This window comes from Lipophrys pholis (genome assembly GCF_963383615.2).
Source record: "Lipophrys pholis genome assembly, chromosome: 11".
NCBI lineage: Eukaryota > Metazoa > Chordata > Actinopteri > Blenniiformes > Blenniidae > Lipophrys > Lipophrys pholis.
In genome coordinates this window covers 14,486,069-14,511,183 of record NC_137631.1, presented here as the reverse complement: position 1 = coordinate 14,511,183, position 25,115 = coordinate 14,486,069, and the positions used below count along the sequence as shown (strand labels likewise).

The 25,115-nt window shown below is 42.3% G+C and overlaps 2 protein-coding genes across 2 annotated transcripts; one reads left to right on the top strand and one right to left on the bottom strand.

The window, feature by feature from the left end:
- The first annotated feature begins 7,087 nt into the window (after positions 1 to 7,087).
- On the top strand, positions 7,088 to 14,238 carry rag1 (recombination activating 1). The gene is made up of 4 exons (XM_080475471.1): positions 7,088 to 7,262; positions 8,289 to 8,639; positions 8,998 to 10,124; positions 10,974 to 14,238. The coding sequence occupies exons 2-4, from the start codon at positions 8,311 to 8,313 to the stop codon at positions 12,719 to 12,721; spliced, it is 3,204 nt and encodes a 1,067-aa protein (XP_080331597.1). The 5' UTR covers positions 7,088 to 7,262; positions 8,289 to 8,310; the 3' UTR covers positions 12,722 to 14,238.
- Positions 14,239 to 14,650: 412 nt separating this feature from the next.
- rag2 (recombination activating gene 2) lies at positions 14,651 to 17,569 on the bottom strand. The gene is made up of 2 exons (XM_080475878.1): positions 17,377 to 17,569; positions 14,651 to 16,692 (listed from the first exon to the last, which is right to left on the bottom strand). Exon 2 carries the CDS (start codon positions 16,676 to 16,678, stop codon positions 15,077 to 15,079), a length of 1,602 nt encoding a protein of 533 aa, XP_080332004.1. The 5' UTR covers positions 16,679 to 16,692; positions 17,377 to 17,569; the 3' UTR covers positions 14,651 to 15,076.
- Positions 17,570 to 25,115: the final 7,546 nt, after the last annotated feature.

The following is a 25,115-nucleotide window of genomic DNA, read 5'->3' as shown; positions in this document are numbered from 1 at the left end:
GTTCATAAGTGGTGTCTTTTGGACGTCTCAGTTCCGACAATGAAGCTGTAGTCACATTCTCTTCACTCTATTCATTCCTGGCCAACTGTATCCTCTCCCTTCTCTTATCTGTGTGAGACCAAGGAAATTAAATTACAAATATAATCACTTGGCGCCAGTTTCTTTAACAGTGTGGCTCTGCTTTGCATATAGAGTGCGCCAGCTTTCGGGACACGTTGTGTGAAGTTACTTATTGGCCTATTTACGATAATGGGCTCTGCTCTACTTGGAAGTCACACACCTTTCACAATGACAATGAATGGCACAGGGAAATGAAGCGAGAGGAGGCAGAAGGTAAAAATGTACGCAAGACAGACATGAAACGCAGCCATCTTGGGAAAACATTTTTTAGCATGAGTGAATAATCTAAAAGGGAATGAAGAGATTAGTGATATTGAAAAGACAAAAGGCAAACATTCACTTAGGCCATGCCTGAAATCACTCCAGGCCTTGAGCACTACATTTACTTTGATTTTGATTTGAAGTGCAAATTTCATGCCCCATGCCTTGTCTTTTCATGGCGCAAAGGATTTCCATAGCATGTGTTCCACAATGTGCATTGCTTCATGTTGTTCTCCTGGTTTTTATTTGCAAAGGGAAATTTTGTGCAAACAGTCCTAGGTGACAGAATAATAACCACTTGAAATCCTTTTACTTGTCCTTCGGTGACAGCAGGGCAGAGTTTCTGAATTTGTGAAATATCTCAGCATCTATTTGATGGATTGGTACCAGATTTTGAACAGATATGGCAGACAGCCATATGTCTGTTGGTCTAGTTTTTGGATGGCTTGCCTTGTATTTTGCCTCATATTTCTCCGACTTGATGTCCTCCTCTGATCAGATCAGAATTTGTAACTGTCCAATACTTGTGACTTATGACTGAAAACTTTACAAAACTACTTGCTACACAACTATCTTACTTTTGCATTACTGCAGACAACCAGTTCAGTCTGTAATCTGGCAGAAAGTGTTGTTGCCTTCCACCAAAATTTTGAATTTAAATGTGTTCTTCTAACATTGTTTTTGCAAGACAAACTGGTGATAATGATTCGTATGTGTCCAAACTGTCAATATGCCACCTTGGATAAAGTATGATTTACTTTTTACTTCTATAGGAAATGGTCAACGAGGAAAGGAGGAAGCAGCTTCTGAGACGGCATCATTCACTCAGTTACTGATGCCAACTGCCACTGTGCAGACAGCTTCCTCATCAGCTCAAATCTATTCCACACACGTTAGACCATCTGACTAAATAAACAGTCCCCATTTCTCTCTCTCTCTCTCTCTCTCTCTCTCTCTCTCTCTCTCTCCTCTCTCTCTCTCTCTCTCTCTCTCTCTCTCTCTCTCTCTCTCTCTCTCTCTCTCTCTCTCTCTCTCTCTCTCTCTCTCTCTCTCTCTCTCTCTCTCTCTCTCTCTCTCTCTCTCACAAAAAGGATGGGATGAAAATGTGTGTATATTAGAATGATGTGCCTCCTGCAGAAGCCAAAAGGGAAAGCTGGTAAAAAGGAAGTGGGGGGAGAGAATGAATAGAAGAATAGCATTTTTATCATCGTTATTATGAGAAGGCTATCACAAGTCTGCCTCGTCCATTTCCCTTATTCCCTATTCAGTTAGGAGTTTATTTGCTTATGCGGAGCCTGCTGTACTTGCTTGTACAGGCAGGCCTGCAAATGCAAAACTGTATCAATACCTTCTGATCTACCTGGTCCCACAGCAGTTGCAGAGCAGGTGGATGGTCTATTTATTTGTGATCTTTTATGTATTCAGCGCCAGTTACTACACCCTCCAAGTACAGGGACAACATGCTTGTCAGCCCCTTCTTGAGGAACCGCCGCTTTCTGCTGCTGAGGAAAAAAATGCCATATGCTAGTGTGTTGGGCTCAATTGTGCAATTCTTTCGCAGTCTGGTCCAATATACAGAGTCCATACAATTCTGGGGAAAGAGATAGGCCTTCCCAAACTATTGTTCTCAAACAATTACTGTATATGTCGCTTTCAGTGCTCATAAAGCTTACAGCTATCATCATCCTCTCCACAAGCAGGTTGGTTTGAGTGCCTGGACTGGTAAAATAATAGTTCCCTGCTGCATCATGTGAATCATTGTGATGACTGGTTGATAAATGTTCCACCACCCAGGCTCTGGCTTCAGCAGTCATTTCTCTCTCCAACTGGACTGGCTGCCAAATGACAACAACCTTCCTGCACAGGCCCCCTCCCATGCACCGCATCCTTTACAGCCCCTCCCTTCACCCCTTATAATTACTGTAGTCTATAAGACAGGTTTAAGACCAGTCACTCTAAATCAGTCCTGAATCAGCGCATGTTACTGTGTCCATTGTTCTCTTGTCTGAACAGTGGCAGAGCTAGAGTAGAAAAGGGCACGGCTGTCCTGGCATTTTCTATAATGGGCTTTTTAGTTAAAAGACAGGGAAATAATAAGCAGATCTATGTGTGGGAAAAGGCCTCTTTGTGTTTGCTGGGAAGTTAAGAGCGGGAACAGTTGGGGGTTAGGGTTGACAGACAACAGTGCTGCTCTTTTCACACTGCTTGACATATAATGGGACCAATTTTTCTCTCTACATCTCTCCCTAGTGGCCATGATTTGCTCATTACATTGATGGAAAGGGACTAACGGAAGGAGGGAGAAGAGAAATAAGCAGAATGACCAGTCAGGAGACAAACCGTGTGAAATTTAGAGCTGAGAATTTGGCATTACTGCCATTTCATTAAAAAAGGAATGTGGATGTAACCCACTTATGAAGGTGTTTAACAATTTGCAGAGAAATCCCTCTCCAAGGATGTTGAATACTTGAAATCTTGTGGAGTTGTTTGCAAGATACTACCCCTCAGCTGACAGACCTTCTGTGTAAACCAGCACCAGACAGTTTGAGAAAAGAGAACTAATACACGGTTAAACACGAAACAAATTCAGTGAGTAGATGTTTACGTGACTGCAGGTCCCCTGGTATAAAGAGGACTGCTCTTCAGTCCACGAAATCTGCATTTAATCAACACGGAATTAAACAGCATTGTTATTTTGATTAAAGACACTGGTCTTGATTCCCTATTCTACTCTAGTGCTCCTGAATGTGGCTTAGGGTTTAATTCCTTTTGGTTTACTTCAAGTGGATCAACAGCCATCTGGATTGTCTGTTCAGATACAGGTCTCACTTTTTGGAGGGCTCTACTCCAGCTCAGTGCTGCCATGTATTCACCCTGTAATGTCTGCATGCTATTTGACCGCTATATAGCCTATCTTGCAATTGTAAATATGAAATGCTCTTCAAAAAGAAACAACAAACTGGCTTAAGTTGTTCTCTATATTGGTCAAACTCACCAGGACAGAGGTAAGGTCCTTTCAAGTCTTCCATGGTGGCGTAGTGGTTAATGCTCTCGCCACACAGTGAGATGATCATGGGTTCAATTCCAGCCCAGGGCCTTTCTATGTGGGGTTTGCATGTTCTCCCCATGGGTCTCGTCCCACAAACTTGCACCAGGGGCAAAATCCTTGGCCCCCATCAGCTCCCCCCGAACACTTTGTTGTGTGCTTGCTTACCGATGGGTCAATTTGCTGAAGAAATTTTCCCATGGGGTATAATGAAGCACAATTTTTCTTCTTCTAAATAATTGCAGAAGTGCAGTGCAATAGAAATACAAGTGTGTGATTTTATGTATGTACAGAAAAAGGAACCACATCATAACTATGGTTCCTTTTTCTTTTCCTGTACCGACATCATGCACTTTCTGTATAGAACATTGCCTAATACAATGCAATTCTGGGTTGTATGCTAAATGACTTATCGTTACTCTGTACTTGTGCATGTGTAATGACAATAAACTTAAATCCTATCATATCCCAAATGGAACTGGTCCAAAAAGCAAAAACAACTCTGCAGTGCCTCAGGGAAAGTTATAGCTAATGCAAGACTTGGAATGAGCTAATATGATCCCAAGACTAGACTTTCCAATAAAATTTATATTTGGAAAACTGGACATGGAAGATATTGTGGTGTCAGTCTGTCAGCAGCTTGTGGGGGATGTTATTTGGAGAAGCTGTGATGTTGTGTTGCGTCTCTCCTCTCTGTTAAAGCTCCATCAGTCAGGATGAGCGGACAAAAATGCAGCAGAGTCATACGGGGTCATGCAAGGCCCCCAGATAGCATCGCTCAACTGGCTGTTGAGTGATTGTAAGCGCACCAACCTGTGGTACAGAGGGAGGGAGGGCCAGTAATTAATCACCTCATTGGGATAATCACATATTTGATTATTAATAAAACACTATAAAGGACAGTGGTGATACAGGGGAAACAAGACATTGAATGAGAGACGGGGGCGATGAATGGGGGGAGATTTGAGTAGTGAGGTAGGGGTTTTGTTCTGGCAGCCAGCTTTGACGAATAGCTCTGCACTGAAGTCTACCTCTTTGAGTATTAATCTACCAAATCATGTCTCTGGATGAAGGATAGAAGTAGTGGACAGTAGGAGGCGACTCACTGCGGATTGGCTGGGAGAAGCTGAAGAAGTTGCTGAACGTGCCATGAAATTTCAATTAGAAATTTGCATACCAAATGCTCAATATACTGCACATCGCATCTCAGGAATATGAGAGCGAAACGTCCCCTTCACCCTGAATACAATCACAAAGATGCCCACATTCTTCATGACATTTTTAAATATCATGCCGCAATTTTGGCTGGTGTATTTAAATGTGGACATCGCTGACATTTTATTCCCTGTGAGAAAGATACCAGTGCTGCTGTGGAATTCATTCATTGTCCATTTCTGCTATTGACACTTTTCCTTAAGCTGCTATGTGACTCCGGCTGTCAGAGGATCTCTTTTGGACCTTTGGCTTACATAGTTCTGCCTGGAAGGGCTGATCTCTTTCCCCCTTTCCTTGTCACAGCTTGCAATCAGCCTTAAGCCCTTTTGTGTTCTCTATTCTGAGCTTAGCCTGTTATCCTGTGCAACTCCTTTACACAAGATCACTACTATATCCCCCTTCTCTGTCTTTCAGCTCGTACACCTTCACTCTTGTTCCCCTGTCCTTCTTTTTCTGTGTTTTGCACAAAGAGAACCAAAAGTAGTAACTGTGAAGTTTCTCAAGCGTGGGTTCGTAGGATTATTTTATATTCATTTGGTCATGTTGCCATGCATAACCCACAGAAAAGCACAGACTCTAAAATCTCACAGTCCCCCCCCCCCCCCCCCCCCCCCCCCCCACGGGCACGATATTATTCACACTCATCTTGTTTATGCACACACCTTCTATATGCTCATATGCATACACACATGCAAAAACACACATGTTGTAGGGATTTACTATATTGGTGTAAAAACACCCCCTCCCAGTGCATGGTGTCAGTTCACCGGTGCATTGCAAACTCCTGCATGTCCTCCTAAACTGCAGCCTCTAGTCCCACAGGGTCTGCTCCTCACATTCATAACACTCCGCTCCATGCCAGGTGGCTGTCTCCACAAGTCCTCTTTCCCATAAATCAGGCCGTCTTTGAGTTGATCAATAACAAGTCAATTAGCCGGCATAGAGAGATGAGGGTCTCAGGAGGTCAGTGCTTGTTTGTCAGACAGACATCTGCAGCTCTGTCCCTGTCTGCCATGGAGCAAGGTGTGTCGTTTACCTTGGAAACATGTGGCTACTTGGCTATAATAAATCTAAATATCAACTATAAATAGGCTTAGAACATCTTGCTACAATCCATCATTTCCTTGTGCTTGGAAAAGTAATGAATCAAGCACTGTGTACTTCAGATATCTCAACTGTGGCGGATGGATTTGAATAGGCTAAGAAAACTGCAGTTTTGCCACCAACTTGTTTGCTCTTTCACAATTCTTGTGAATAGGCATGCTTGTCAAAGGGAGAGAAAGAAAGACCCAAACAAATAGAAATTGCTAGTGTGGTCTAAGGTCACACTTGACCATATGCATGAAATATAAGCTGCATAGCCTGCCAGTTTTTATCCGGCTCCCCTGTTAAGCTGACAAGAGTGGGAGAGACCCAACTGTTGTTTGGTGCCCACTGACTGTGTATCTAATGACTTGGCGGGCAAATCCAATGCAACAGCAACCAGCTCCTGCAGTGAATACACCAGATTAATCCCCTGGATAATTACAAACAAGAATGATCTTGGGCAAATACTCCCCATACCTGCTGAGACATTACATCAAATAATGCTGTCTAATTAAAACTCATTCAGAATAATGACAGTGAGACGGTACTTGAAGAGATGAATGAAATGTGCTATTTTAGGACTGACATTATGTGAAATGCTTGTAAAAATACAGGGATGGATGCAACAGCAGCAGCAAAAAGCATGCATGACAATGCAATTGTCTGAAGAGAAGTTATCACAATAGACAGTATACTGTGTGGTTTGTGAAGCTCTGCTGCTACTTTACACCTCAGTAAGTTGTTTGTGTTTTTTTGAACGCTAATTCATCAGAATAGTGACTGCTGAATGAAACATCACAACAGCACACACACGATAATTAGAATTCAACCTAATGTGACTCACTTGTTTTGCTGCCTTTATCATTCAGATTCACAGCAGCCTCAGTGTGGATTTGCTGATGCATCACACGCTAATACAGAACGATGACAACGAAGAAAGTTGGACCACTAATTAAAATGAGAATAATAACAGCAAGTCCTACTATTTTTATTCTGCTGTTAAAATCACACATCACTATTCAGTTTGTCTTTGTTTTGAGCATATTTCTGCTCTTTCTGGACTTCCAAAAGTTAAACAGTGCCTCTCTTTTTCTTTCTGAGTGCACATTGATATGAAGAAGGAGATATAAAGATGACATTTAGGATTTTGTAGCTGAGGACGAGTGTGTTGTAGAAAATGTTGTTTGTTTGTGGTGTGCAGTTGAATTCTGTTCATCATGCACATGTTTCAACTGTGCTTTGGGGTTGGCCTTGTTTTTTTTGTTTTCTTTTGCAGCTGGCTCATTCAGGTGGCAGGAATTGACTGTTGGGATCCCATCAAAGGAAGGGTATAAATACAAGAGACGGGGATGCAGACAAGAGCATTCCCACTGTGTGAAACCACAACTCCTGGTAACAGAGGCTCCAAGCTGCGACAAACCCAAACATATACAGTATATGCAACGCGCAGGGTCTGGCTCCAGGGCTTCCCTTGTGCTCTCATGCGGAGAGGGCCCCCCAAGGGAGCTGACGCCAGCTGAGACTGAAAAACAAGGTAAGAGCCCAGCTGACACACATGCACAGAGGCTCAGCTGTTTGTCTCAAAGGAGAGTTCAGCATGTGAAGTATACACAGAGAGCCAAGAAATAAGGGAGACTGACAGATTCAAGACTCCAAGGGAGAATACATAGTGAGCGCGCTGAAAGATGGCTAGATTGAAGACTCTCCCGTGTGTGCACTATAGGGGTGCAATGGTAAGACCCAAAATTCGATGTAATAGTCTTGAAGATTGTTTGACTGCTGTATTGTCAGACTTGGTAATGGGACGGAGACCGTATGAGAAGAGATGAAATAAGATTCATTTGTTCAGCAGAATCATTGATCTAACCTGTGCTGTGCTGTATAAGGGAACTTGACTGGTGAAATGTGTTGTGTTTGGAATAATTCTTTATGATGTTTATTCAATATGATGGTTTCTTATTTATTTTTTCCTTTCTGTTGTGTCAATATCTATGTATTATGAATTATGTTTGTGGTGTCTCCAATTTTGCCTCGCATTTAAAATGCTAGTCGGAGGCTCCCAGGGCTCCAATTCTCTCTCCAGCCAAGAAAATGACTAATATAAATGATTGACAGCCTTGCATAGAAGAGGTTGTCCCTTTAGCAAACTTGCTATGTCAAAAGAAAAAAAAAAGTCACAATGGTTCTCTGAATGATGTGTGTGAAGATGAAAGAAATGAAGATTTTGGTGTTGTATCGATCCCACAGTGCTTGTCTCATGCATTTTACACAAGATCTAAATGCCACTTATGGTATAATACAGCAGTCTAGGTCAGGGCTCACTACTCTCTGCTCTGTGGGATTTCAGGGCACTCGGTGTATAAATTCAACTGGATTCAAGTAAAGCTTTTAGATTGTGTCATAGGCTCAACCCTGAGAAGGCACTAGGTTCAAATCCCCTATGAGGATTTGAACCTTAAAATCTTTTTCTCTATATCCATTATCTCATGGACAGCTGAAATCATTCTCCTAACCCCCGTACCCTCTCCTCTTCTCTCTTCTCCTCTTCTCTCCTCCTTAGGGTCTAAACTCTAAGTCACATCATGGAGGCAGAAAGCCCAGAGACAGATGGTCCCAGATCCCTCATGCCGGCTGAGCTCTGCCATCCCCACTCTAAGTACTCTCAGTGGAAGTTTAAACTGTTTAGGGTGAAGTCCATGGAGAAAGCACCTCTTCCCAGCGAGGCACAGCCTGAGAAAGAATTCTCGTTAGAGATCTCACTTCCTGCAGCTTCATATCCAGATCAGAGAGTGAGTCCAGATAGTGTTATGAAGCTGTGCATTGGGGGAAAAAGCAAGGAAAATGTTGAGGGCCCTGGCAAGAGAGTGGACATGAAACTACAGGAAATGGAAACTCACATGAACCACCTCAGGTAATCAAATGTCACGATACCACATAGAAATATCGGCCATTTTACATATATGTAGAAATAGCCCTGTATAATTTTACTCACTTCAGTACTTTAGTTTGTGTGTGTATTTCTCTCTCTCTCTCTCTCTCTCTCTCTCTCTCTCTCTCTCTCTCTCTCTCTCTCTCTCTCTCTCTCTCTCTCTCTCTCTCTCTCTCTATACAGTATATATAATATAATTTTTGTCTTTAACATTAGATTCTCTGTGACGTACAAATTGCAACAGAGTGCAATAGAGTTGGAGCAATAGAATATATTTGATATTTTTTTCTGTTCTTGCCTAATATACTGGGAATTTGAAGTTTGCATTTCTTTTCTGAAGGTGTTTATGCCGTGTTTGCGGAAGGACCCTAACAAAGGTCAAAGGACCAGTGCATGATGTCCATGGAGATCTGGATGAGACAAGCAAACTTGCCCTACGTAAAATGGGCTGCAAGTTCACAAGCTGGCCAGAGGTCATCCTTAAAGTCTTCAAAGTAGACGTCAGCGAGGACACAGAAGCTATCAACCCTCTTTCCTTCTGTCATCGCTGCTGGATGGTGGCTATACGAGGAGGAGGTTTCTGCAGCTTCACCAGAACAAAAGTCCCTGAGTGGAAACCTCACTCTTCCCTCTGCTACCTTTGCTCCCCAAAGAAAACTTCATTCCAGAAAACTGGGAGGAAGAGGAGGAAAGTCATTCCTCGAGCCCAGAGCTTGGTAAAACGAACCAGGAGGGACCCCAGTGACATCATTGTTATTGGGGAGAAGAGGGCTCTGAGACCGTTCGGCGACCATCACGGTTCTGTGCACAAGGCCTGGAGGAAAGTCAGTGTCCAGAGGGAGCAGTGGGTGAGGAACATTACACACTGCCAGAATGACCACCTGAGTAACAAGCTGATCCTCGAGAAGCTCCCAGTGGACTTCATCAATTCTTTCACCTGCCTAGTATGTGACCACCTGCTCTCTGATCCAGTTCAGTCCCCCTGTGGGCACCTCTTCTGCCACAGCTGTATTGCCAAGTTTACCCACGTATTGGGACCTTACTGCCCTGCTTGTAACTTGCCCTGTGCCCCTGGTGATCTCACCCCGCCTGCCAAAACCTTTTTATCAGCTCTGTATTCCCTGCCTTTGCTCTGCCCCCGCAAAAGCTGTTGCAAGCAGGTGAAGCTAGATTCATTTAAAGATCACTGTTTGAGCCACGAGCGGGAGGAAGTTGCAAGCCAGCATTCATCAGAAATTGACAACTACCTGCTAGCAAATAAAGGTGGAAGACCCCGCCAGCACTTGCTCTCGCTGACCCGGCGTGCCCAAAAGCATCGGCTGAAGGATCTGAAGAACCAAGTGAGGATGTTTGCAGACAAAGAGGAAGGTGGTGACCTGAAGTCTGTGTGTTTGACTCTCTTCCTGCTGGCACTGCGATCTGGGAATGAACATCGACAGGCAGATGAGCTGGAGGCCATGATGCAAGGTAAGAGACTGTTAGAAGCCTTTTGTTCAATCATCACAGCCCTTCATAGCCACAGCAGAGGGACATAAACAAATGAAAATTATGATAGTGTTTTCTCATTAATATTTCCACCCACCTCTGAGGAGAACAGTCATCTCATAAATAACAATGAGTTGAAAAGTTCACTGTAGAGGAGGGAGAAGAAAGTTTTTCTGAGATTTTTGATTGAAAAGCATTTCATTATTGTCCATCTCTGTCTATTGAACCACGCTGTTAGACGCCCAGCTCCTCCCTGATTCTCTCCCACTCTCACACGTCTTGTCTGTCAGTCTCTCATTCTCACACTCCCTTTAATGCACAATAACAACTCTTGTGAAGGGGCTGTTAGAATCAAAACAACATCAGCAACTCTTGTATCTGCAAATTACACAGACAGCACCATCCTCCTCTCTGGGGAATGGAAGCCAGCTGGTGTCTGTTTTCATCTGCAGCCAATACATCACTTTTGCCAGCTTCACTGATTCACCCTCTGTCCCCTTATAACATTTGGAAATTAGGAAATATTGGATTTTGTAATCATGGGCTTGTGGGCTTTTGACAATGATACATTCACATTTGGATGTTAAATTTGCAATTCTTTCTGTCTCATAGTAAAAATTACTCCAAATGGGGTGGGGGATCAAATGAGGAAATGTTAGATGCTGCAGCTCTTTTCAAAGAACTAGAAATAGGCTTCCACGGTTTGGTGTTAAAAAATTCCCTTCATGTGTCAATCCTTTCCCGTTGCTTTTTTTTTCTTTTTATGTTTTTATTTTGCCTCTTTCTGTCTCTCTCTGAAACTTTTTCTCCTTTCATTTTCTCTCTCTGCAGGAAGAGGCTTTGGGTTGAGTCCTGCTGTGTGCTTGGCCATTCGGGTCAACACTTTCCTGAGCTGCAGCCAGTATCACAAGATGTACCGCACTGTCAAAGCCACAAGTGGCCGCCAGATATTTCAGCCCTTGCACACCCTTCGAGCCGCAGAGAAGGAACTTCTCCCCGGTTTTCACCAGTTTGAATGGCAGCCAGCTCTCAAGAACGTGTCGACAACTTGCAGTGTTGGCATTATTAATGGGTTCGCTGGATGTGCTTCCTCGGTGGATGACGCCCTGGCTGACACCATCACTCGCCGCTTTCGCTATGATGTGGCACTAGTGTCAGCATTAAAGGATCTGGAGGAGGACATCATGGAGGGATTGAGAGAGAATGGAATGGAAGACAGTGCTTGCACCTCAGGCTTTAGTGTTATGATCAAGGAATGCTGTGATGGCATGGGTGATGTCAGCGAGAAACATGGTGGAGGACCAGCTGTTCCAGAGAAGGCTGTACGTTTCTCTTTCACTGTGATGTCTGTCTCAGTCCTGGCAGACGAGGAGGAGGAGGAGGTTTCCATTTTCACTGAGCCAAAGCCGAACTCAGAGTTGTCCTGTAAGCCCCTCTGCCTGATGTTTGTGGATGAGTCAGACCATGAGACACTCACAGCTGTCCTTGGGCCCATAGTCGCAGAGCGCAATGCAATGAAAGAGAGCCGGCTCATCCTGTCCATGGGAGGCTTGCTCCGCTCCTTTCGCTTCCACTTTCGGGGCACAGGGTATGATGAGAAGATGGTGCGGGAGATGGAGGGACTGGAAGCCTCAGGGTCCTCATATGTCTGCACACTGTGCGACACCAGTCGTGCAGAGGCCTCTCACAACATGGTGCTGCACTCTGTCACACGTAATCATGAAGAGAACGTTGAACGTTACGAAATATGGAGAACGAACCCCTTCTCTGAGTCTGTAGATGAGCTGCGAGACAGAGTCAAAGGGGTGTCTGCCAAACCCTTTATGGAGACTCACCCCACACTCGATGCATTGCACTGTGATATTGGCAATGCCACTGAATTCTACAAAATCTTCCAGGATGAGATTGGGGAAGTTTACAAAAAGGTCAATCCCAGCCGGGAGGAACGTCGCAGCTGGAGGGCAGCCCTAGATAAACAGCTGAGGAAGACGATGAAGCTTAAACCGGTAATGAGGATGAATGGGAACTATGCCCGCAGGCTAATGACCCAGGAGGCTGTGGAGGTGGTGTGTGAGCTGGTGCCCTCAGAGGAGAGGAGGGAGGCCCTGAGGGAGCTTATGAGGCTGTATGTACAGATGAAGCCTGTGTGGCGTGCCACCTGCCCAGCAAAGGAGTGCCCTGACCAGCTGTGCCGCTACAGCTTCAACTCTCAGCGCTTTGCTGACCTCCTCTCCTCTACCTTCAAATATAGGTACAACGGAAAGATAACCAATTATCTACACAAGACCCTTGCTCATGTGCCTGAGATCATTGAGAGAGATGGATCCATTGGAGCCTGGGCCAGCGAGGGGAACGAGTCAGCTAACAAACTGTTCAGGCGCTTCAGAAAGATGAATGCACGTCAGTCAAAGGCCTTTGAGCTGGAGGATGTGCTCAAACATCATTGGCTCTACACTTCCAAGTACTTGCAGAAATTTATGGAGGCTCACAAGGACTCTGCCCGAGCTCTGCAAGCTACTATTGATCCTGTAGAGAACCACAATGATGAGAATATGTCTCTGGAGGTTCTAGATTTTTGACTTGATTGTTCCTTTTATCCGGCGGTTTTTACCATTTGATGAATAAAGAGAGTTCTGCAATTTTGGGATTTACCTCAATGTATATATATATGTGTATATTGCTGTCTGTTCCTTTTGTGATTTAAGTGGCAAATGTAATCGTTTATTGATGAATATCAGCAACAGACAGCGATAAGCCCCCTGACTTTTCATGAGGAATAAGGTTACTCAACGTGTCTGTTTCATTTGTTTTGGCCATTTACCTGTTGTCAGTTTTCCTTGTTACATCAACTTATAGAGTTGCACTGCAAAAATGGCCAAGCAAAGGGTCCTGCTATGGAAGTTACTCACAGGTATCTTCTCATTGCTTTTCCTCCCCCCAGTTCTTTTTTTTTTTATTTATCTTCATCGTCTGTGAAATATGGTGCATTTTATTGTATTGCGAGGATATGACACATTTATGAATTTATATAGAGGGGATATTTATGGAAACAGATGAAAGCGCTGTAAGTCATGGTGCAAAATTGTGTTAAAAAGACCACATTTGTGGCCACTGTATTAATATATCACTTCTGCTGAAGCAAAATGCAATCACAGAGACCCAAATGTTCTTTGTTTCATGAGTGCCCTCTGAAAAGATTACTTTAGTGCTTTATCGTGGGATCCCTGAGGGGCATAATAGATGCTAGGTCACTTTGAACCAATTTTTATCTCTTTTAGTTTTTGCACAGTGGAGGATAGATGATACTTATTTGAATTCTTCTAAAATAAAGCATATACTGACCTTTTTTGTTGATATCGTAAAAATACAGTATGGTCCATTACAGAGCCTAATACCCCATGGACTCTACCAGGCAGGGATTTTTCTTAAGTTCTGTGTCTAACCTGCCTCTTTTTCTCTGAGGATAGTTCTTTAGTGGTTCAACTGACAGCGGAGAGGGATGGGCAGGAGCCGGAAAGACCTGATGTAAACTGATTTGCTGGCAACTTTATTTATTTGATTGATTGATTATATTGTCTTTTTCTGCCCTCACCATTTTGAATTGTGACAGGCAATTTTGTTTTCTTACTTGATTGAATGTTTGATTTTATTTTTCTGTCATAAGTTTAACCAAATGACAGTTATGAAATATTCATTTTTCACTGAATAGTTGACACAGTCCTACAATAACACCGTGTTTTACTGTGCATTATACTGCAACTTGTCTCACATTTGTTTTTGCCATAATGAATTGGATTTCCTATGTGATGGATGATGGATGATTCGCGAAATCCCACTTGTGCACATTTCTGAGTGTCGTCTCAATTTTCTGCTTCCGTACATACAGTAAACATCAGGTAAACAGTTTCCTGGAGTTGCAGAAGACTTCCTCTGGTGATTTGTTTTGCATAATAGCAGAATATTACACAAAGATTCCTCTACATTTACTTAGATTTTTTATTTCATTTTCCTTTTTGACAAACTGTTCTTGTGGAAGAGAGTATGTACTCATTGTTTCTGTTTCCTCAAAGAATAAATAAAGACAAAACTTGACTTGATCCTCATGTTTCAGTTTGTTGAGAAAATGTATGATTTGTTCAGTTGCACAGAATTGAAGTTTATTTTCTTTGAGAAGACATCACTTGCATCTGAAACTGTCATCAAGGAATAAATAAATTACTAACAATAAACTGCGAGACAGCAAATAAAAAAAACTGAAGCACCGCAGAGAACTCTGCTGAAATGCCACATATGAATTCCAACAAATACATTTGATAGATAAATTACATTTTTATATATAATCTCATAGCAGATTTAACAAATACTACTTATATCTAACATCTAATATCTAACTACTATAACTTTTGAATTTTAAAATGATTTAAGATACATTATGCACAAGGATCCAGCCAGAGTGTGAATTTAAATATGCTGAAAATGTAATATGAAAATACTAAAAACACATTAAAAACCGGACAGGAAAACGCTTTAATTTGGTGCTGTGTTTTTAATTATTATTATTGTCATCACAAATCATTTAGTAATTGTCGGCTTAATGGCAGAAAGAACGTGTGGGGGTGAAACTTGTGATGTTAAATAGAATACAAAATAACAATAGACAGTTTTAAAGCCAATAAAAGAACAAAACAAGAAATAACGCCCAGTCTTGCATATTTTAGTCACACTTTATATAATGTAATAGAAAAATGCGAACATACAGCTCATATGCATAAAATATAAGGTTTCATTTTTTCACACAGTTTTTTCACACTGCTTACAGATTGCCACATTGTGCATTTGAAATCCTTTTCATTTATATGTGAACCAGAAATATTCTGAACATCATCATCTATCATCTATCATCTATCATCCACATTTCACAATGAAAACACGAGTTAGTCAAAAAGTCTTTTGAAAAAGCTCTTTTTGGCTGGGGACATGTTGATAGCCATCAGTGTTTTTCTGCCTTTAACCTTCATTGGGCTGCGTTTCAGGGGAGTAATGTGTCGGGGTGGGGTCATTTCTTGGTAGGGGAGACCTCCGTGGTCCGAGCAGAAGAATCTTTTGTTGCCTTGCGAGAGTTTGAGCAACAGAGTCTCGGAGAGCTCCATGCACTGCGCATGCACCCAGTGACCCCCTTCTCCTCTGGAGCAGAATATCATCGCTGGTCGATGGAGCTCAGTGGAGTAGTATGGCTCCCATGTGTTGGAGTCCAGCTGACAGCCCAGGCAGCATTTGATCCAGTAACCGGTTTGGGATTCGTCTTCCTCATCCTCTTCATTGTAAGTGCCCCCTTCATCATCGCTGCTGTCCTCGAGTTCATGCGGCTCTCGACCAAAATAGAGCTCCTCAGAGTCTTCCAGAGGAGTGGAGTCATCATAATCTGTTGACTCCTGACTGCAGGCCTGCGCTCCCTCCTCCTCTTTGTGTTCTCCCTCAGTTTGAAAGCTGACCTGATACATGTAATGCATTTCAGGCAGAGATGGCCTTCCCTCAGTTGGCACGCCTAACAGGACACTTCCCCCCCCAGCGCTGCCACCAAACCAGGTACGACTATGGATGATATCCGGACTCCACTCGGGGGACTGAAGGCACTCAAAGCGAATGGCTTTCTCATCCAGAATCACAGTGTTACACTCCATCCTCTTCTGGGAATCTGATTGATACCCGCCTAAGATGATGTACTTGTGAGAGGGACCTGTGCGAGTGACGATAGCGCTAGAGATGGACAAACCATTTTCTAAGGTTTCACAAGAAAGCAAAGGGCTGCCCTGCAGGAGCTCGACATGCAGGCGAAACAGCCGAGGTGGGCGTGAGTCAGAGGCGAGTGAGTGACCTCCAATGAAGTAGACACAGTCTTCTCGAGACAGGGCCACATGGAATGACAGCCCATCACTGAGCTCAGGTAAAGTGTGAGCAGAGGAGCATCCAAACTCCAGGTCAAACAGGAACACCTGCGGAAGACAGTCCACAACACTGTTCCAGTTTTCGGTGGTCCGCTCTTCTGTGGGCATGTAGGACCTTCCCCCAAACAGCACACATGCTGTCTTCCCTCGGCTTTGAACTATGCTCATTGTGTGCCCGTATCGGGCCCCGGGAACTTCCGCCACCAGTTCTTTCTCTTTGCAGCGCAGCGTTAATTTACGATTGCAGCCACGACTATCCATAGTAAGCAGGTACAAACTCGATGAGATTTCATTGTTTGGGGTGCGGCCGCCATGGATGAGGTAACTCTCTGGAAGCCCGTCATAGGGATCCAGGCGGCAGACAGCCGGACAGCGTAGTGGAGGGAGGTAGCATGAGTCATTGGAAAAGCAGATGGCCCTCAGCTTCATCTCACCACCTTTAATCCGTACCCCAAACACTCCTGTCGGGCATGAGCGCTTAGGCCAACCTTTCTGGCCAAACAAGAGAACTTCCCCATCCAGCTGAAGCAGAGAGCATCCAGGCTGCAGAAGGCCTGCACAGTTCACTGGAGTTAATGGTTGCATGGTCATTTTCTGGCAGGTGCCTGCATCAAAACAGCAATGAAGCACAAAAACATGTGTAAGTCAGCTGTTGTTTGTTGTCATTCAGAACACATTTTTGTCTTCCTGTTTGCTCAAGTAACATGTGGTTGACCACAATGCATGTAATCATCATGTGCAAGTCTTTAAGCCATACATCCTTGCTGCAAGTCACAATTTAGAAAAATGAATACACTAGAATATGAACACTATTGAATACTTCATGGTTTATCAAGTAAATGTGAATGCATCTGTTAAAGTAATCCAAAATGAATGTCAGTAACATGCAGTAATATTTTCCTTATTATACAGTAACCTATATTCCTTGTAATTTTATCAGCTTAACAATTTATCCATTATCTAATATGTTATACATCAGCAATGGAAAAAAAACATCAAATGTTTTGACTCATGAAATGTTTTTACTATTTTCTTCCTAAAATATTACCTAACATTTATTCACTTTTCACTGCTCTTGAATACAATCCTTTTAACACATTATGATAGAGAAAGAAGGCTATTCAGGGGGAAGTTTGACTGACAATATTCTTCGTAGAAAGATCTTTTTTAAGCATTAATAATATTATGACCTGAACTGTGCACCCAGACCTGGAAAAGCACGGCATGATTGCAACACCTCTTGGATCATTAATTCATTTAATATTGTAGAAAATGTGTATTGCCCTTACCTTACAGCAAGCAGACACGAAGCAAGTCTTGAAATAACCTTTGTGTCAGCCGCACGATCGTTATGATGAAACTAAAGGGCTCTTTATGGAGCTCAAGTTTGACAAAATCAGACGGTGGTTGAGTTTGTGAAGCTCCGTTGACTCACAAACACTTCAAGATCTTGAGGTTAACAGTGTGTGACTGCTCCTCACTGGCAGGTGTGATGACTGACTGCTGTGCTTAAGTCACATCAATCATATCAGATGTTATACTTTATATTGAGGAAGGCAAAAGAGGCTTTTGAGAGAATCTACTGATTTCAAGATTTAAAATCCCTTGATACATTTCTGAATGTATTTATGTGGTTTGATAATGTAGTCAAGAACATATCCGATTTAAATAGAAATGATTCACCAGTTTGCTCTCTTAACAGCATTTTATTGATTGCATTTTATTCAATTGATGAATGAGTACTTGTTTCCATATTAAAATCATGTTACAGTTAAGTGATTAAATGTATTTGGAAGCAAATGGGAATATGAAACACGAGCAAGACTCAGGAAATGCATGTTGACAAATGAGAGATCACCCTTCAACAAAGAAAAGAAAATACATGACACACCTCTAGTGTGTGTGTGTGTGTGTGTGTGTGTGTGTGTGTGTGTGTGTGTGTGTGTGTGTGTGTGTGTGTTTCACTGATGGAAACACTTCGTAACACAGGGTGTTGTTGTAAAATACTTTGGTCCCAAAGTTTTCAGTCAGTGTTTAAAATCATCATTACGTAAGTTATAATAGAAAATGTAAAAGTGAACAATATCACCAATGTTGTATATTATCACTTCTTGCTTGGAAAATTAAGTAAATATGATATTTCCCTCACTGGATATCTGCATAAAAAAAGAAAAAAAAGAAGGAAAAAACACCAACAGTGATTTGCAAAAAAAAAAAAATACCCCATGGTTCTATGTTGTCGCATGTATGTTTTTGTTGTTTGTTTTTGCAAAAAGCACATTTTTACTTTTATGGATTTTTTGAAATCCCATAAAAAAGCAACTCCCATCTCAATGCTCTACAAAACTATTTAATCTTCTATTCTTTGACTGTCATAAATTCACAGACATTAATTCTGAAGGAACAGGAATTGACCGAACACTGTATGGTCACCTGCCCAATCAAACTTCATATATGATATTCCGGATGTGTCAAATCATGAAGAGACACAGTGTGTGTTTCACATTTACCAGACACACTAAATAATGACTAATACATTTCAGAAAGCACCCCTGAATGCAACACGCAGAAAACGTATCTATCACACAACTTACTTCATAGCTTACAACTTCATTTACCCATTCAGCCCTATTTTCTTCATCATAATAATGTCTGAAGTAGATGATTCAATTCAATTTCAAAACATCAATAACAACACAGTCATCTGAAGACATTCTTACAGAGACTAACACAAATAATGCACATTATTATGCATGGGTAAAGATGAGAAGGAAAAAAAACCCTCCCTTTTAACTGGAAGAAACATGCAGGTTGTGGTCAGAGATTAGAAAGAAAGCAAAGAATATGACAGAGACAGAGAGAAACAAGAAAACTAACAGACTGTCATAAGAAGGCAAGATAATCCACTCCCTACATATGTGATCGGGACAGGAGGCTCAGATCACAAACTTCCAGTTCCACTGTCAGAGATCCTACAGGAAGGTACGGAGACAGCACAGATTACAGGGGAAAGACAGAATGTTAGTGCCATTTAATAGAAATGAAATGGTGGCAAGATGAGGGCAGGGGCACTTACTTAAGGTATTTCAGCAGTCTAAACCTGTAGCAGATTAATTAGAATATGGCCTGAACCATCCTGTGAGCTTTATTGGATGGGAACGTTTTCAGCCTAACATTAAAAGTAGAGACTGTGTTGGCCTCTCTAACGGAAACTGGGAGCTGCTTCCATACTTCTACTTTTAGAAAACCTTGTAACATCTGGTAAGCAGCATTCTGAGAATGATGTGTTCTGCTTGGGTAATATTGGACTAACAGCTCTTTAAGATATGATGGAGGCTGGTTGTTAAGAGCTTTATAAGTTAAAAGAAAGATTGTGAATTTTGTTCTAGATTTAGCAGGAAGCCATTGAAGAGAAGCAGATATTGGAGCGACGTGATCTCTCCTGCTGGGTTCTGCCAGTACTCTCGCTGCAGCATTTTGAATCAAGTGAAGACTTTCTAAGCAGTTATTTGAACACCCTGATAATAGGGAATTACAATAGCTTACTTAAGTAACAAATGCAAGGATTATTTTTTCGTCGTCACTCTGATGACAGGTGAGCGAAAGCAGTCCTGCAGACTTGTTTAATGTGGGGGTCAATGGATAAGTCCTCGTCAAACATAACTCCCAAGTTCCTCCCTTAGTTCCTAAATCACAAACATGCCCTCAAGCTTGTCACTGAGATTAATCAAGCTTGTTTTTCATATATACTATGTAGTAATAATTGTGTCATTTAGAGCATAAAAATGAAAATATAAATCATTGGCAGCCACATCTTCAAACACCAAAATAGCACTGTCAACATGGGTTCTCTGCTGTCACATTATGATTGTGTTGTGTATAGTATTCACCGTTCTGCAGGCAAGGTTCACATGATTAAAGCTCTGCTGTCGCATCCGCAGAGTATCTTATTCCACAGATTCTTCTCATACTTTCAGATTAAACCTCCCCATTTTATTTTTATTTGGCAAAATATTCAGATCCTTTAAATACTGATAAACAACAACTGGCTTGCTGACAAGTCCTCATAAATATATTTGAACATTTGACTGTATAGCCTGCCCAATACACACATAAACAAGCATACACACGCCCTGGACACATCACAAAAAACAACTCTGAAACCTTGAGAAAGAAAGAGGCAACATTATTCATTTCCGCGAAACTTTTGACATTCGTGTTTGCTGCTGAATGACATGCCGCGAGCATGAATCATTAATTCACACCATAAACTCAACCTGATGTATTATCCCGCTATGATGCTGCTTCATGTAGGGAAGGCAAAGGAAAAGAGAAACAAAACATCATTTTTCACCAGCGGTGAATACACTGTAGCAGCTGCTTCCTTTGCCTACATATCCATTTGAAAGATTTGACCTACTGTAGGCAAAGGCAGTTCCCCTATATGAGTGACAAACACATGCTTAAACACCCAGAGAAAACCTGCGCTGGAAGCAGATGTCTACCCGCTCATTAGCATAATGTTGTTGTGCACTGAGTGGCAGAGAAAACTTGAGGAGTGTGCAAAACAAAGGCAGAAACCTCAAGTGCCTGGAAGACCGTTACAGCTTGAAAACACAAAACAGCAGAGCACCTGTGTGTCTAAACTGATGCGAACGGCGCTGAGTAGAGGAGAACAGAATCTACTCTTGTTACTAGAGAGGACATAATGCAATCAAATGTCAGTGGGAAATGCAAAATGTTATCTTTTCCCCTCCCTCTTTATGTTTTTTTTTTCCTCCCTCCCCAGAACAGTTTCCTCTGTATGAATTCAGTCTTGGAAAAATAAACTGATTCAGTCACCTGAAGGCATCCACATAAACCAGAACCAAAAGAAAGTCTGCCTGCTGCATGCGCCACAGCTGGGATGGTGCAGGGAGTGTGTAGGAGGCACAGAAGTGTGTGGCGGACCCCAGGCCATGCAAGGATTTGTACATAATTGATAGAACAAAGTAATTAGAATCTACAGCAGCACCTGTTTCTGTCCCTTGTAATGTATCACTACCTGACTGTTGGTACCCTGAGGTGTGGTTTTGACGGATGATGCGGTGACAGCTCTGATGTTCTGACGATCACTGTGCAGTGGTGTTTATCACTATTTAATGTTGCGGTAATTGCTCCCCTTGTGGTGATTGGTACCGAGTGTCAGTGGTACTTCCACCTCGGTTAATATTGCGGAGGTCTGGGGGTTATCATCTCGTGAAAAGTGACCCGTTATAGCACAGTTCAGCTTTAATATTCAGGGTCATTGTTCTTCCACCACAGTCTCCCATTTAAATTCCAACTTGTTAAACTCATGTTCACACACTGCTTATTTGAAGGAACAAATTTATTTTGGAGAAACTCAAATACCACAATTTTAAGGGAGGATTTTTTTTCTTGAATTCATCTACATAACATCACCCACAGAAATCCAGACTGAAATGTAGCCCTTTTGCGGCCCCTCGCTGACCTGTTAGAGGTCAATGAGACGTTATCAATCAAATGAAAACTAGTCTACATGATGCACGCTTTGCTTTTATGTTGATGCTAGCAGCTTTCGTGTTCCTGTCTACACACTTCATGTTATTAGGCACTTTTACCCTTCTTTACTGAGTTCAAAGATTATAGTTTCAATAACTATTGTCAGACAAAGAAAATGCATATAATCATAAGAACTTCATGAGAACTAGGGCAAAGCAGGAACCGTAGCCTACTAGAAATATTTTTGTTGTAAGTGATACATTCACATTGAGAAGATTTGAATTCAACTAATGACTCGGGTCACTACAGTAGTCCTCGTTTTTCCTCGTGCTCCCCTTGGGAAATGTAATTGCTCATGCCCGGGATGGTACATATTTTTCTAGATAGGGCTGCAAGGTGGTGCAGTGGTTAGCACACAAAACTAAAATTCCTGGCTTGCAGACATTCTATTTGCATGTTCTTCGTACGCATCTGGGGGCTTGCATCTACTACTCCAGCTTCCTCCGAAAATCGAGAGCCTGTTTGTTAGATGAGGTTAATTGGCAGCTCTATGTTTCCTATTGTTGATGTGAATGTGTGTCTCTGTGTTTGCCCTGATAAATGGGTGACCTGTCTTGGGTGTTGCCTTTTACTGCCATGTGGAATTTGTATGTACTTCCTGTGTATGCCTGGGATTCATTGAGGGAAACCAGTTTCCTCTTCCAGTATAGTGACACGCATATTAGTGGTGATCCTAAGAGTGTGTTTACACTGCAGCAGCGGACACACCGAGAACGATGTAGTGAGTATGCCGGGCCAGGGGAGGGCGCTGTTGTTTGTTTTAGTAATAAAACCACAGAAGTGTGCAGAGAACAATACGCTATAAATGTGAAGAAAATCAAGAGAACCCAACATTCATATGGTCTGATTACAAATCGGACACTATCAGGGGTGAATCTCAACTATAAAACTATTGATATGGACGATAAAACTAGAATATGGACGGCGAGTAATACCACCATGTTTGTTTACAGGCGCATGACCAGAAGAAACTATTTTCAACAGGAAGGGAGGGGGAGAGATGCGAATGCGCAGTAACAGGCTCCATAGCCTCCGGCAAACTCTGCAGGAGGGAATACCAACCGTGAAAGAATCTTTCCACCTTGGGAGCCGGGATAAAAACTTTGTGGATACAGTGCATCCACACACCGGTGTCGTGTAAACGGACCCCCCAAAAGTGAAGAAAGTTTTGCAGATACACTCGCATTCGTTGTCGTGTAAACAGCACCTGAAATCCTTGTGTTAAAGGATGTGTGTGTGTGTGTGTGTGTGTGTGTGTGTGTGTGTGTGTGTGTGTGTGTGTGTGTGTGTGTGTGTGTGTGTGTGTGTGTGTGTGCGTGTGATAGATTGACAATCTAACAATCTAAAGAAGGTGTCCCTTGTCTTCCGCCCAATGTCTGCTGCGATTGTTTGCTAAAGCAGAGGCGAGATCGATGGATTGATTATTAGGTGTGGAATTGCAGTTAATATGGGTCACGAACAAAATTCCAATGTGCTGTGATCTCTCTGAAAGCTATGCAGTAGGTAATTTGTATTAGTCATGGGAATGTTTTGGTATAGTTGGGCATAGTGATAAATACACCAATAATTATTTTCTAGACCTTGCTTTTAGCTACAGGTCAGCCAAATCAATTTTCTTCTTTTTAAACGTGATAATGGCATAAGGTTGTGCTTGCAGCTGGCCTTGATGCAAGTTCAAGATATGGATTTGTGAAATTGTAAACTTGGTGAAAAGTCACGGATTACTGAACGCTCAAAGCTAACTTGACATATTCTTTTGTGACCCAAGGTTTGTGTGTGGGACAAATATCTGTCGTGTCAAAGTTCAGTGTCTCTCACGCTCACTCAGATTTTATCATCATATTTTTACTTCTGCTCGATATCTTACACTGTGAATAGAGCTGTGAATTGATAGATAAATAGGGGTAGAACAAAATAATATATAATATTATAATATCTTTAATATATATAAATATATAATAATAATATTTGGGAGTGATAATGTGGGCCCAGCTGTGAGCATTTTATACTTTATATTTGTGTTTTCCTGATCCCTCTCACTGTCACTTAATCTCGCTTTTCATGCTTTTAGACTTTCTTGTTCAGCACCTTTGCAACTTTTCCATTGTCCTCTTCTGGTGTAGGTGAGCGGCAAGGTTGAGTTGCTCTAGTACAGGATGCCAAGGAGGTGAATGTGGCCTTGGCATCACACCAGATGCTGCTGAAAGCACTGGTAGTCTTTCCGCAAGGCCTCTGGGCTCCAGATCTGCTTCATTTAGCTGTTTATGGGATACAGTGAGCAGGGAACATAAACCCGTGTTTTAAGGTGATAAGCCTAGAAGTATCCCCACTCCACTTCTTCCTTGTCAAAGAATATGTAATGCAGCAAGAAGGCTTTAACTTTATTGCCACATTGAGGATAAAAGAGACAGGAAAAACAGCACGGCCCTGGAGCCGAGAGGCAGGCTGACATGACAGCGGTGGGACAGCTCAGTGCCTGGACGTTGGCTCTGGATCAAGTGGAGGGCAGTGGCTTGGCAGTCCTGTGGTGCACCCTCACCGCTACGTAGATGAACTGAAGGTTTAGGGAAGAGAACCTCCATAACAGATGTCGATCATGCGGTATCCCCTCAATGAATAGCCTCTTTCCAGCTCTGTGCATTGCTCTCATATCTCTATTTGCCTTCTACAGTTTATCGCTGCAGTCCTCTCCATTGCAGCGCCTTTTGATTTTCTTTACGCAAATGACCAGACTGTTTCAGCGCCAGGGAGTTTACTTCAGATGTGTACACTGAAGCATGAACAGGACTTCAGGCCGTGCCAAGTATTGATTTTACCATGATTCTGATTAGAGGGCTCCCTGTTGCAATCAATACCATACATCAGTGAACTGCACAGTAAAACTGATGGCCCCAGATAGGATCCCATATTTGGTTTCCAATTAATTAAGTTGTTGATTATTTTTGAGAGTAAAAGGCACTTGAGTGAGCACGAGATCCCTCAGCATAAAAAAACAGTTCAGCCTGAGAGGTGCCTGGCTGTCCAAACCCATCGGACGTTGGATGTAACAACTAGAGTCAATAACAGCACTTGATCATCAGGATTACATTTTATGGGTAGCTAGGCTCAGTACACTGAAAGATACGAGTTGGATGAAATATATACCGTTCATGCATCTTCCACTGAATGCCTTATTATCTTATATCGTAATGACTGATGGCACCACTACTTTGACAGGTACTAGCTGTGAGAGTGAATGCTACAGAGCTGTAGGCAAGACCAGAGGCCCCAATTCTGAGCGACCACGGTGTTATTTACTGAGCAAGATATAATTTCTCACTATATGAAACAGTCGCTGCATAGAATAAATAAAGCGTAATACATTTTTGCCTGGCAACAATAGACAAATAATATAAAGGTTAATCACATATTACCTCGCTATCTAATTTATGGTAGATATGTGGGAAGCTTCAAGAGAAGGCAGGTT